Source organism: Podarcis tiliguerta, assembly GCF_965153285.1.
Source record: "Podarcis tiliguerta genome assembly, chromosome: 9".
In the NCBI taxonomy this organism is placed as follows: Eukaryota; Metazoa; Chordata; class Lepidosauria; order Squamata; family Lacertidae; genus Podarcis; species Podarcis tiliguerta.
In genome coordinates this window covers 1,965,360-1,980,203 of record NC_139542.1, presented here as the reverse complement: position 1 = coordinate 1,980,203, position 14,844 = coordinate 1,965,360, and the positions used below count along the sequence as shown (strand labels likewise).

Genomic DNA, 14,844 nt, shown 5'->3' with positions numbered 1-14,844 from the left:
CAGGCGAGAGCTAGCGGATGCAATGGAAGCTGAGAAGTAGGACTTCTTAGCAGCTTTCACTGCCATCTCATAGGCTTTCATAAGTGTCCTACTTGAGGCTCTGTCGCGAGCATGCGACGTTGAAGTCTCCCAAAACCAATAGGAACTCCAAGGCCCAGACTGCCACCACCTCCAACAGGCCTGACAGGGTGGCTGCCGGTGCGCTATGTGGTCGGTACACCAGCCAGAGAGCCAAGCTCTCCTTGGTGCGCCACATCAGGCCAACACATTCAATTCCGGACATCGATGGTGCTGGCAGAGCCCTGAAAGAGCAATCCTCCCAAACTAACAATGCTACCCCTCCCCCTCGACCCACAGTCCGCGACTGGTGAAGGATGGAGAAACCCAAGGGGTGCCATCTCATGGAAGGCAACTGTTTCACCTTCATGCACCCAGGTCTCTGTCACACAAGCCAGGTCAACCCCCTGCAAGGTGAAAAAGTCTCATAGGGTAGCGGTTTTATTGCCTAGAGACCTGGCATTGGACAACACCAGTGACAGAGGTAGGTAATCCCTGCTCACCCTACCTTTATCCCCCAGAATGGGGCACAGATTGGAAGGGGTTTGAGCATCTCCACATCTCAAGCTCCTTCGCCTATTGTATCTGCCCCCAACGCCATGCCTGCCTCGCTCCTCAACAATGGTGATCCCAAGCCCAGTGTTGGCCTCCCTTATAAAAGAAAGATGTCCCTTTAATGATATATCATCCCTGGTCCAGTTCTCCTGAATCAAAAGGTGTGATGTTGAGATAAAAAGTCAGTGGGACAAGTATCCCTGATGGAAGCAGCCCATCCAGCTACATTCCAGGTAAAGAGGGTGGCCTGTTGGTTGTCAGTCCCTCTTTCCCTCATGGGATGGTTGAGAGGCTATTAATTCCTTCTGTGCCTTTGGGAGTATCAAGGAGGCATGTGCTGCAAAGTGGGGATCACTGGCTAGCGAAGAGCCAACTTCATAATCAGGGACCTCGTTTGTCCTGTTTTGCCAGGGGTGTAGTAGGGAAAGTTGGTCCTCCTGTGTAAGGGTGAGTATCAGGGCACCAGTTGAATCGTAAGTTTTAGGAGCATTAGGCAAATGTCTGTGTACACTATTGTACACAGGCACTATTGTGTGGTTTCAACTGTCTATCGGCAACATGAGGTTCTTTGAACATTTTTAGCTTAGGAATGTCAGGGTTATCAGATTCCCCCTCTTCATCACTGTCGCTTGGGAAGATAGGATGAGCTGGGACAGCTGAGACCCCTTCCCACTAGGAACTTTCCTGGGAGCATTACAGGACTCTCTTTCCTTTGCAATGGGGATGGAATTAGTATGTTGTGATTTTTGAAGGTGGGTGGGTTGGTTTCATTTGGCTTGGTGAAGCACCATGTCACCTGGAAGAGGAGGAGGAAGAAGAAGAAGAAGGGTTTGAATTTGATATCCCGCCTTTCACTCCCTTTTAAGGAGTCTCAAAGCGGCTCACAATCTCTCTTCCCTTCCTCCCCCACAACAAATACTTTGTGAGGTGAGTGGGGCTGAGAGACTTCAGATTAGTGTGACTGGCCCAAGGTCACCCAGCAGCTGCATGTGGAGGAGCAGAGACGCAAACCCGGTTCACCAGATTATGAGTCTGCCGCTCTGAACCACTACACCACACTGGCTCCTCTTCTCTTCTTGGCCTTGGGGGGTGGGATGGCTTGCAGAGGGAGCCTCAGCTGGTGCATGGAGGTCAGGAAGGGGGAGAAGCTGCAGCCAAAGAGCACTGTGGGGCTGTCTCTGCTCAATGCAGGAGGGCTTCCTGGGCTTAGCCCTTGCTCAGCTGCTGGTTTCTCCACCTTCAAAAATTCAAAGATTATCTACGATTGAATTGTGGTCTTCAAGCCTAAAGAACAAAGAGATATTATTTTGGGACCTGCATTACAAAAAAGGTTTAAAAATTCAGGATAAAGCAACTGTCCTTTTTAAGGAGTTTCCTAAACATTTTTTGAACTTGAGATCCAATTATACAGATTTGGCAACCACCTGAGAAGGAAAAATATATGTTTATAGGTGGGTATTCCCGGAGGGTCTTTTCTTCAAATTTGAGGGAAGGAAACAAAGAATCAAGACGGTTGGAGAGAAGGATAGGTTTCTGCAAAAGCACTCAGTTGAACTTGGGTTAGAAAGCCCACGGCTGGCAGGGGCAGGGGCAGCATCACTCTAACTGATTAAGATGGCTTTGAGAATTTACTCTTGGAATGTCAATGGTTTAAACTCTCCACAAAAAAGGAGTCAGATTTATAATGTTTTGTCAGAGCAGAATTTGGATGTAATTTGTTTACGTGAAACACACATCAAAAGACAACATAGAAAAATTCTTTTGAATAAGAAACTTGGTCCAGAATTCATTTCCTCAGATAAAGTTAAAAAAAAGAGGAGTGGTGTTTTATTTTAAAGAAAAATGGAATCCAACATTGATTTTAAAACATGAGGAGGGAAGATACATAGCAATAGAAATTGCAGCACAAGGCAAAAAACATCTATTGGGAATCTATGCACCTCATGATAGCAAAGCGGAATTTTTTAAGAATGTGGAAACAAAGCTTCTGGACTACTTGGATTATATATTAATTCTAATGAGTGATCTGAATGGAGTTGCATCAACTCTAATGGGCAGGACTCAGAGACAAAAAATACTGAATGCTGGCAGACTACCGAAGACACTTTTTGACATAACAGATAAATTTGATTTGTCAGACATACGAAGAATTAGAAATCCAAATTAAAAGACTTCACATTCTATGCAGATGCAAATCGATCATTTTTGAGAATCAACTATTTATCCAGAGACTTGGTTCCCAGAGTAACAAAAATGGAAATTTGCCCCAAAACCTGTTCAGATCACTATGCAGTATTTATGGAAGTGAAATTGTTTTTACAGGGATCTTTCAGATGGAGGATGAATGATGATTTGTTGAGGAATGGGCAAATAATCAATAAGGCCCAAAAGACTCTAAAAGACTATTTTGAGGTGACTATGACTTTTGGAATGGAAAAAAGAGTCATTTGAGACGCAAGTAAAGCAGTAACGAGAGGATTGCTCATTCAACAAAATTCAATTAAGAGAAAGATACAAAATGAAAAGAAAGATAAAATTTTGGACCAATTAAAAGAAAGAGAAGAACCTTAGAAGTAATCCAACGAATTTGCAGATACAAAAGAAAATTAAAGCCTTACAGATCCAGTATTCACAGATTATAAACCAAGAAATAGAATGGAAATTAAGACTGATGAGACAAAGGAATTTTGAATCTGCATGTAAATGTGGGAAACTCTTAGCTTGGCAGTTAAAAAAAAGACAGAAACAAAGTACTATTACAAATACTGTATCAGAAAGAAAGTCTGTGGAGACCCCTGTGGAGATAAGAAGATGTTTCCAGAAGTATTACAAACAAAAGTATAAAAATGGTAAAGAAGACAAGGTCAGAATTGAGCAGTTTATTAAAACTAATGGCTTGCAGAAGATTCCTGACGGTAAAAGGATCCTACTAAATGGTTTAATTACACGGCAGGAGGTAAAAAATGCAATAAATTCAATGCAACTTGGCAAAGTCTCAGGATCAGATGGATTGTCAGCAAAATACTATAAGACTAGGAAAGATTGGCTTATTAAGTCATTGGTAGAAGTTTGCAATAAGGTAATAGGAGGGGACAAAGCACCCGAAACCTGGAAGGAAGCTTATATAACCCTGATTCCAAAACAAGATCAAGATAGATCTAATGTCAAAAACTATAGGCAAAAACTATATGAAAGATAATATTAGGAATATAGTTAATATTTTGGAAAAGTTAGAAACAAGAAAAATTGTAAAGCAATGTTAATGTTTATGGTTGCGGAGAAGGCCTTTGACAACGTGTCCTGGAGTTTTATGATACAAAATTTAGAAAGTATTGGGGTTGGACAGGAGTTTTTAAATGGTATTAATGTGGTTTATAATGAACAAAAAGGCACAGCGAATCCAGCAGGCTGCTATGGAGATGTGTATGCAACAGCTAAAGGGACTTGAATTCAGGTGGCACAGATTTTGGGAATACAAGGGTTCCTTTATGAAAGGAAAGGAGCAGATTTCTTGACTATCGGTGACCTAAGATATTTGGGCAGGGAGGGTGGCTGGCTGGCTAAGCTGGCCTCCCCTGATGATGCTCAGTTGCAACTCCCATCATCCTCGCTTCTTAGCCTTGCTGGCCAGGGCTGTTGGGAGTTGAAGTCCAGCAACCTCTGGGGTGCCAGAAATTAGCTACCCAGGTTTAGGGCCAGGGCTGTAATGTAGGAATTTTTGGAACAGCTAGGCACCTGCGTACAAACTCCTGACATAAAACTAAAATGTGAGATAGGGCACTTGCTCTTCATGCAAAAGGCCTCAGGTTAATGTGTAATTATCCAGTTTGTTTGTGGGTCGGATTAGGATCTGTGTGTGCCCCCTCCTGCAGTTACGTGCAAAGTAGAGGGATTGTGATGACATCTTGAGAAGGGAGCAGGAGGCAAGGAAACCAAGCTCAAAAGCAGCCCACCAAACAGCCTCAGGATTCTTCTTCCAAACAGGAGGGAAGCCCAGATATGAGGTTCGCTGGAGGCCACGGAGTGGGTAGCGAGCAAGAAACCTTCCAAATCTAGTAGAATGGCTACTAAACCACCTTTGCTTGATATTGCAGCCTGCGTGGAAAGATCGGAGGCTTCAGGTAGTGAAGGGGACTTGTTCAGCTCGAGCTTGTTCACCGTGCCATGGCTTCAGAAGGAAGATGCAAGACCTCCGAAGCAGAATCTTCCAGTGGAGATATCTGCGGGTGAGAATCTGGCACTTACCTTCACAGTGGTGGGGCTGGCTGGCTTGGAGCTGGGTTTCACCACGGGGCTCCTGTTGTGGGGTTGAAGGGGTTTGCAAATTTGGCCATTGCCACAGCCAGTTTAGGGGGAGGTACCAAAGGATGGGACAGAGCTGACTGAAGAGACGTTACTGGTGCAGCCAGGAGATGTGCGAGGAGAACTTTGTGTAGCCGCCCAGACCGACAGTCAGTTGGGTGCAGTCAGGTAAGAAGGTGGACGCAGTTATGAAAGGTATCTCATACGGGGAGGCCTCGAATTGGCCTGGATATCCTTGATTGCCTGCCACCAATGAGCAAATATGAAAAGGCGAGGTTGTGGATGTGTTTGTCCTCTCTTGATTTATTTGTTCTTTTTATTAAACGTATTCGTCACTTTCTTACCAAAATAACTAAAAGCAGATTGCAATACTTTTAAGCAAGCAAGCAAGCAAGCAAACAAAGGGTCCAAGTGAGTCACTATCTTTTGGTTCTGCTCCTTAACACGACACAACTGATTGACCAAGTTGAAATACTGGGAAGCTTGGGAGGATGTGATCATGTCCTCCCGGGTTTCATGATCTAGAAGGAAGGGAAAGCAGAGTATAGTCAGACTTTAAGAAGACCAATTTCATAAAGCTTAGGGAGTTACTGAGTGAGATCCCAGGGTCAGAAATACTTAAAGAGAAGGGAGTCCAAGATGGATGGGATTTTCTGAAAGGTGAAATATTGAAGGTACAAAGGCAGACAATTCCAACAAGAAAGAAATGTAGGAGGCAAGAAACTTGTGTGGCTGCATAAGCAGCTTACAGTGGTGCCTCGCAAGACGAAATTAATTCATTCTGCGAGTTTTTTCGTCTTGTGAATTTTTTCGTCTTGCAAAGCACCACTGTGCATTCCTGGTTTCCCATAGGAATGCATTGGCGATTTTTTAAAAAAGGTGCAAGACGTTTTCGTCTTGCGAAGCAAGCCCATAGGGAAATCCGTCTTGCGTAGCAACTCAGAAAACGAAAAACTCTTTCGTCTTGCGAGTTTTTCGTCTTGCGAGGCATTCGTCTTGCGAGGTACCACTGTACAGGTGAGCTGAGATTTAAGAAGGGCATGTATATGAAATGGAAGAAAGGAGAAATCACGAAGGATTAGGGTACACAGTAGACAACAGTTGCAGGGAGAAGGTAAGGCTTTTGACCAAGTCCCCTGTGATAGACTTGCAGAGAAACTGGTAAAATTTGGGTTGGACGAGCAGTTTGAAAGCATGCCAGTGCAAGTAGATAAATGGGTACTGATGTGGCAGGAACGTAAATGGCGTTTTCGTGCACCCTAGATTCTGTCACGCCAGAAGCAGTTTAGTCCTGCTGGCCACATGACCTGGAAAACTGTCTGTGGATAAACGGCGGATCCCTCAGCCTGAATGAGAGATGAGCGCCGTAACCCCATAGTTGCCTTTGAGTGGACTTAACTGTCTAGGGGTTCTTTACCTTTTTTTACTTTACCTTTAGGTGGGTTGGTAGCTGGTTGACGGACTGAACCCAAAAAGTGCCCGTTAATGGTTCCTTATCATCCTGGAAAAAAGTGACAAGTGGGGTGCCACACGGTTCTGTCCTGGGTCGTCGTTGTTCAACGTCTTTATGTATGACTTGGATGATGGAATTATGGGGATGCTCATCAAATTGGCAGATGACACCAACCCTGGAGGGGGAGCTAATGCTGCAGAAGGCACAATTGGGATTCAAGATAACCTTAACAGATTGGAGAACTGGGTCCAAACTAACAAAATGAGTTTTGATACGGGCAATTGTCAGGTTCTGCACTTAGGCAGGAATAACCAACTTTACAAATATAAGACAGGAAATACTTGGCTTGCCAGTAAGACATGTGAAAAGGATCTAGGAGTCTTGGTGGTCCACAAGCTTAGCATAATTCAACAGTGTGCTGCAGCAGCAAAACTATCTAATGCTATTCTAGGCTGCATCAAGAGAAGTCTAGTTTCTAGATACAGGGAATTAATAGTCATCTATTCTGCCTTGTTCAGACCATACCTGGAATACTGTGTCTGGGGACCCCAGTTTAAGAAACATGATTGATAATCTGGAAAGTGTTCAGAGAAGGGTGACCAAGATGATCAAAGGTCTAGAAGCCTTATGAGGAATGGTTGAAGAAACTGGGTATTTTTAGCTTGGAAAAGAGGAGGCTGAGAGGAGATACGATACCCTTCTCTACATACCTAAAGGGCTGCCACATGGAAGCTTATTGCAGGTTGCAGGACGTGAGCGTGTCTCCGTCGGAGCTGCAGGTGAATGTCAGAAGCTCAAAAACGGATCAGCTGGGAAGGGGAGCGGTTATTCGGCTCCCGGCAACTGGGGAGGTGGGCCCATGCCCTGTTAAGGATCTCCAGAAATTCCTGGCGGTACGACCTCCAGGTGGGGGCCCCCTGTTGCTACACGAAAACGGGCAATCGTTGACAAGACAACAGTTCACTAAGGTATTACGCAAAGCTATTGCAGCATGCGACCTTACGGCTTCTGAGTTTGCTCCTCATTCCTTCCGGATTGGGGCAGCGACGACAGCCGCTCATTGGGGTCTAACGGCGGAAAGGATTAAGGATTTGGGCCGGTGGAAGTCGGATGCCTTTAGGGGTTATGTGCGGAAATGATGCGTTTTCGTGTGCTTACGTCTTTTGTTTCCACCCTAGGCCCTGTTGCCATTCGCATCTGGATTGTGGGGCACAGTATTGTGCATTGGGCGGCTAGCAGAGCTCGACAGTCCGGATTGGGTGCCGGCCTGGGTCTTCCGCAGCACGTACGAGTGTCTTGGATCTCCAGACGGGGGATGCTGTGGAAAGAACTTTTGCCACTTATACAGAGGCGTGTTTCCTTGGAGGGCCCTCCTACGGCGATGGTGATACAGCTGGGAGAGAATGATATGGTCTCCTCCTCATGTTTTGTTTTACGTGCGGTTATGTTGCAAGATGTGAGGGAATTGGCAGCCTTGCTGCCCGACACTAAAATAGTTTGGTCACAGTTGCTTCAACGTCGCATTTGGCGGGGTAGTCCCTGCCCGGCTGCCACCGAACGAGTCAGGAAGCGGATTAACTCCGCAGTGAGCAAATTGGTGGTTGAATTGGGTGGGCTTGTGATTCCTCACCCTCTTCTTACATTTCAGGCTGTTGAATATTTTAGGATGGATGGGGTTCATCTTTCCTCAGTTGGGAATGACGTTTGGTTGAATTCGGTGGTGGCCAAGTTGAAGGAATGGTTGGGTTTGTGAGTGGTTGGCGGCGAGCGTAAGAGCTCGAGTGGCGGTTAGGCATTGGTTTAAATTGGTTCGAGGAGGGGTATGGATTGGCTGTGCCTGCCCCTCAAAAGCTGCTGCTGCACGGGAATTCCATTAAAGGAATTCAGGGGCTTACCATCCTTTCGTCCAAACCCCTGGAATCGGGTTTGGGCCGTGTAAGCCCCTAGGAGCATGCGGGGAGAAGCTGAGGGTCTGTGCCGCAGCTCCAGTTATCCCTGATCTTGTTCCTCCACACTGGCTTCCGCTGGAATCCGGGAGTCAGTGCTGTCCCCAGGCGGGGGGGGACAGATAGTCATAACCAATGCCTAAGCAACCACTCATAATTTGTATGATTAATAAAGTTGTGGCCAAAATTTATGCCAAAAACCTTAAACAAAAATCATGTGTGATGTGTGAGTTATTGGGGAAGGGTGTTTTGGGGGACCTCAGCACGCAAAGCGTGTTCTCAATAAAGGAGAGCACGTGTTGCGGATGGGGACGGTCAAAACACTCTGTGGTAAGTAGGCAGGTTGGTATTAATGGGCCTGTTTGGATCCTGTTGCTGGGGCAAAATAGATGTTGCCAATTTAGGGGTGGGATCAGAGGGTATTTAAGCAGGGTCCACAGCAAGCTACTTTCTCTTTCGCTGTGGCCAGCTTATTTCCCCCCTCTCTGCAGGGTAGGGCCTGAACGAGTGGCTTCAAGTTAGAAGAAAGATTCTGACTCAACATCAGGAAGAACTTTCTGACAGGGCGAGCTGCTCAACAGTGGAACGGTCTCCTTTGGGAGGTTGTAGACTCTCCTTCCTTGGAGGTTTTTAATCAGAGGTTGGATGGCCATCTGTCATGGATGCTTAGCTGAAATTCCTGCATTGCAGGGTTGGACTAGTTGGCTCTTGGGGTCCCAACTCTACTATTATATGATTCCATCAGTTTTCAATGTTCAGATTAGGGGTAGGGGTGGTAACATATATGACCTATAGCTGTTGAGCAACTTGGGGAGTAGAACTTGCATATTTGGCGACAGGACTACTAGTTGGAACGTTAATAATAATATAATATTTTTTTATTTATACCCCGCCCTCCCCAGCCAAGGCTGGGCTCAGGGCGGCTTACAAACAATAATAAAAACAAGTTGAATCATTACAACTTAAAAACAAACTTAAAAAACAACATTCAAATATTGAAACAATAAAATATTAAAATGCAGCCTCATCACAGGAGGAGAAAGGAAAACGAAAGAGGGGGAGGGAATCAAATTGGCTCCAAGCCAAAGGCCAGGCGGAACAACTCTGTCTTACAGGCCCTGCAGAAAGAAATCAGATCCTGCAGGGCCCTGGTCTCATGAGGCAGAGCGTTCTACCAGGCCGGAGCCAGAGTTGAAAAGGCCCTGGCTCTGGTTGAGGCTAATCTAACTTCCTTAGAGCCCGGGACCACTAGGGTGTTGCTATTTATGGACCTTGAGGCTCTCCGTGGGGCATACCGGGAGAGGCGGTCCCGTGGGTACGAGAGTCCTAGGCCGTGAAGGGCTTTAAAGGTCAAAAGCAGCACCTTAAATCTGACCCTGTACTCCACCGGGAGCCAGTGCAGCTTGAAAAGCACTGGGTGAATATGCTCCCATGGCAGAGACCCCGTGAGGAGCCTCGCTGCAGCATTCTGCACCCGCTGGAGTTTGTGGGACAGCTTCAAGGGTAGCCCCGCGTAGAGCGAATTACAGTAGTCAAGCCTGGAGATGACTGTCGCATGGATCACTGTGGCCAGGTCGGGGCGGGAAAGGTAAGGGACTAACGGCTTGATGCGGCGAAGGTGGAAAAATGTTGGCCTGGCTGTTGCTGTAACCTTGCACCTCCTTGGAATGGGAGGTGTCAAGGATTACACTCAAACTCTTAACGGAAGGCAATGGCACTAATTGGGCCCCCGCAAGAGAAGGGAGTTGGTCCCTCATCCCCATGCCATCCCGACCCAGCCATAGGACTTCTGTCTTCAAAGGATTTAGTTTCAATCGGCTCCCACGAAACCATCCAGCCACAGCTTCCAAGCATCTGGTCAGTGTGTTCAGGGCCGAGTCGGTGTGGCCATCCATCAACAGATAGAGCTGAGTGTCATCAGCATATTGGTGACAGCCCAGCCCAAAGCTCTGGATAATCTGGGCAAGGGGGCACATAAAGATGTTAAAAAGCATCGGGGAGAGGTTTGCACCCTGCGGCACTCCACACACCAAGCAGTGGTGCGACATTTCCCTCCCTAGTGCCACCCTCTGTCCCCGCCCAGAGATAAAAGAGCACAGCCAGTTACGGGCTATGCCCTGTATCCCCACGTCTGCGAGGCAGTGGTCCAGAAGATCATGATTGACCATGTCAAAGGCTGCTGACAAATCTAAAAGGATCAGCAGTCCTGACCCGCCTCGATCCAGTTGTCTACGGAGATCATCTGTTAGGGCAACCAGAGCCGTTTCGTTCCCAAAACCAGGACGGAAATCGGACTGAAATGGATCTAAAGCCGATGTTTTCTCCAGAAACCTACCAAGCTGTTCAGCAACCGCTCTCTCAATTACCTTACCTAGATGTGGAAGATTTGAAACTGGGCAATAATTAGATCGGTCTAAGGGATCTAGTGAAGTTTTCTTTAAGAGTGGACACACCACTGCTTCCTTCAGTTCCCCTGGGAATGTCCCCTTGTCAAGGGACAAATTGATAATTTCAACCAGGGGGGGTCCGCGCGACATCTGGACACTCCCTAATCAGCCAAGATGGGCTGATTAGCCAGTGTGGTGTAGTGGTTAAGAGCGGTAGTCACGTAATCTGGGTAACCGGGTTCGCGTCTCCGCTCCTCCACATGCAGCTGCTGGGTGACCTTGGGCCAGTCACAGTCTCTCAGCCCCACTCACCTCACAGAGTGTTTGTTGTGGGGGAGGAAGGGAAAGGAGAATGTTAGCCGCTTTGAGACTCCTTAAAGGGAGTGAAAGGCGGGATATCAAATCCAAACTCTTCTTCTTCTTCTTCTTCTTCTTCAAGGATCAAGGAGGCAGGTGGTGGGCCTACCAACTTGGAGGAATCTATCCACATCAGCAGGGAGTATCCGATCAAAATGGTCCAACACTGGACCTGAAGTCAGTCGAGGGGCCTCCAGTTCAGTCACTGTATCTAAATTGGCAGGGAGGTCACGGCGGAGCAACAGGACTTTCTCTGCAAAAAAGCTCACAGCTGTGGGTCGAATTTGTCCTTAAATTTGGTTGTCCTCCTGAGGACGTTATTGACCTAATTATTCTAAAACATTGTGCCGGGTGAGAGCTAGCGGATGCAATGGAAGCAAAGTAAGATTTCTTAGCAGCTTTCATAGGCTTTCATAAGCGTCCTATAAGATGTTCTTGAGGCTCCGTCACGAGTCCGTCGCCATACTCGCTCTAGCCGTCAAGATCCCACTTCATTTTCCGAAGCTCCTCAGTAAACCAAGGGGCCTGGTTTCGACGGGGTTGCAGAGGGCGCTTAGGCACGATCTCATCAATGGCTGCCAAGAGCCAGTTGTTCCAGTCCTCTACAAGGTCATCTAATGAGTTGTCAGGAGGAGCAGGGTCCTGCAAGGCTTGTCGGAATCTATCAGGATCCATCAGTTTTCGCGGGCGAGCCCAAATAGGCTTGCCACCCGAGCAGGGGAGGAGTGGGAAGTCAGTCTTGGCTTTCAGAGCGTAGTGATCAGACCATGGCACTTCCACAGGGGGCAGCATGATCACATCTATGCCAGCCCCAAAGATCAGATCCAGCGTGTGGCCTGCTTGATGAGTGGGGCCCAAAACAAACTGGGAGGGCCCTAGTGTTAAAAAGCGGTAAAAGTTAAGAGGTAAGGTGTCTCTTTGTATTTACTGGTTCAGGCCAAAATGCTTGCAAATGTTTCATCTGACATTAGGCTTAGGAAAATGGCGGGATGGGAGAAGGAATGCCCCTCCCAGCCATCATGGGGAAGCACTCTGTGTCTCCAGATGAGGCTGCATTATTCAGTGCGTAATCTATGGGAATCATTTCCGCAAGTGGCATTGTTTCTCTTATTATTTTCTAGTAATAGGTTTGTTTTGTGGTTTTTATGAGGAAATCTGTTTTTAAGGGGATAGATTCAGGGAGTGAGTCCTAGCCAATGGGATGGCTTGGGCAGGTTCTACGGGGGGAGGGGGGATTTATTGGGACACCCGATTTCCGTGATCATGGGCAGGAGGAGGAGTTACGCTAAAACCAGACCATGTCATTACCGAGGGGGCAGGTTTACTCGTTGTTTGGAGACTATCCCTGCCTCCGGGTCTGGTCCTGACCAGAAGGTTACAGGTATCAACAAGGGTGTCCCACATGACCTTCAGGTGCTGCTGTGCAATGCCAGGTCAATCATCCAGAAGACCACTGCCGTCCATGACTTGATCATGGATGGAGGACTTGATCTGGAATGTGTAACAGAGACTTGGTTGGATGAGGCATATGAGCATGTTCTTGCTGGTGCTTGTCTGCCAGGCTTCCCTTATGCACAGCAACCCAGGTCCTGTGGGTGGGCAGGGGGGGTTGCAGTGATTTTTAGGAAGTCCTTTGTTTTCATTGGGCGTCCTTATTAGGAAGACCCACTTCTCTAAAGTTGGGCAATAGGGGCAGCACAGGCAGTACAGGATTGCTATTGGTGTACCAACCTCCCCGCTGCACCAAGGATTCCCTGCTCACACTGCTTCAGGTCACGTCGGATGTTTTCCTGGAGCCACCCATCTTGGTCCTGGGTGAGTTTAACATCCATTCCAACATGACTTTACATGGTGCTGCTTGGGAGTTTGTGGAAAGCATGGCCTTCATGGGGCTGTACCTGAATAAGTTTGGTCCAACTCATAGTGGCGGACATGCCTTGGACCTGGTGTTCACCTCTATGGATGTGGGTGATCTGACACTAAAAGTGAAACAAAAGAAGTGCTATGTGGGATCACTTCCTGTTGCAACTAGACTTCTCCGCTACCATCCCCTGCATAGGGAAGTGGGACTGATTAGAATGGTCCGTCACAGCCACTTAATGGATCTAGATAGTTTCCAGAGAGTGGTAGGGGATGTTTTATCCCATGTTGATGGCCTTTCAGCTGATTTACTGGTGGCTTGTTGGAATGCTGTGTTAACTAGGGTTGTTGACTTGTCTGGTTCCGAAGTGCCCACTCCGATTGCATGGAGCCTGGATGACCCCATGGTTCTCCCCTGGGCTGAGGGCAATCAAATGATGGCTAGAGTGCTGGTGGCAGAAAACCCACTCTGAATCAGACTGAACACGGGTTACAGCTCAACGTTGAGCCTACCAAGTTTTGATAACGATGGCAAAGAGGACCTTCTTCACCGCCTCTATTGCATCTGCAGAAAATAGTTCCAGGAGACTCTTCCAGGTGGTCTGAAGTTTTACAGATCCACCTTCACCAGCTTGAGTCCAGCATGGACTGCAAGGTCTTCTATGATGACTTCACAAAGCTTTTTGCAGGTAAAAATCAGATTCGGAGGGAGGTAGACCCCACAATGGGGCAGGGTTGGGGTGGGAGAGTGCCAGAGCTCTGCCTAGTCATGTCGCATGGGAACAATTTCAGTCTGTTACATCTGAGGATGTGGAGAGGCTGCTTGGACAAGTGAAACTGACCACCTGTCTCCTTGATCCTTGCCCATCCTGGCTCATAAAGAGAGCTGGGAAGGGCTGGGCGATGAGCTGTGCAGGGTGGTGAATGCTTCCCTCCGCGTTGGAATCTTCCCATACCCACTTAAAGAAGCAGTTATTAAACCTCTTCTTAAAAAGCTATCTTTGAGCCCAGCCATCATGGCCAACTATCACCCAGTCTCAAATCTTCCATTCTTGGGCAAGGTGATTGAGCAGGTGGTTGCTGAACAACTTCCAGGCACGCCTGGAAGATGCGGACCATTTGGATCCCTTCTAGTTGGGATTCAGGCCTCATCATAGGACTGAAATTGCCTTGGTCGCACTGGTTGATAATCTCCGGCAGCCTAGGAACAAAGGTGAGAGCTGTTTCCTAGTTCAGCTGGATATCTCAGCAGCCTTTGACACCATCGACAATGACATCCTTCTGGACCGTCTAGAGGGGCTGGGGGTACTGTTATACAGTGGTTCCTCTCCTTCCTCCTGGGCCATGTCCAGAAAGTGATGTTGAGGGAGGAATGTTCGGATCCCTGGGTGCTCACTTGGGTGCCTCAGGGTTCTGTCCTCTCCCCGATGCTTTTCAATATCTATTTGAAGCTGCTGGGAGAGATCATCAGGGGGTTTGGGCTGGGTGTTCATCAGTATGCCATTGATACCCAGCTCTACCTCTCCTTCAAATCAGAACCAGTGAAACCAGTGAAAGTCCTGTGTTGAGAGGGTTGGAGGATGAATAGTGGCTAATGCTGAATCCTGACAAGACAGAAGTATTGTTTTGGGGGGACAGGGTGGGCAGTTGTGGGGGACTCCCTGGTCCTGAATGGGATAACTCTGCCCCTCAGATATGAGGTGCGCAGCCTGGGTATAATTTTGGACTCACAGCTGTCCATGGAGGTGCAGATCAATTCCACAGGGTGGCTGTCTACTAGCTCCATGTGAGATCCTCTCTGCCTGTGCCCTGTCTCACAAGAGTGGTGCATGTTCTGGTTATCTCCCGCTTGGACTACTGCAATGCGCTCTACATGGGGCTACCTTTGAGGGTGACTCAGAAACTACAACTAATCCAGAATGCGGCA

General features: G+C 47.6%; 1 protein-coding gene across 11 annotated transcripts in view; it reads left to right on the top strand.

Moving 5' to 3' along the window:
• LOC310657502 (uncharacterized protein) overlaps window positions 1-14,844 on the top strand; it is a 126,245-nt gene that overhangs the window by 47,319 nt on the left and 64,082 nt on the right. For all 11 annotated transcript variants that reach the window (XR_014501805.1, XM_083398168.1, XM_083398160.1 and 8 more), the window contains one exon: window positions 4,707-4,838. Coding sequence is in view for 10 of the 11 variants with exons in the window: in XM_083398168.1 (XP_083254294.1) it covers window positions 4,707-4,838 (132 nt within the window). In the remaining variant the exon portion in view is untranslated. The remainder of the gene's footprint in view (window positions 1-4,706; window positions 4,839-14,844) is intronic.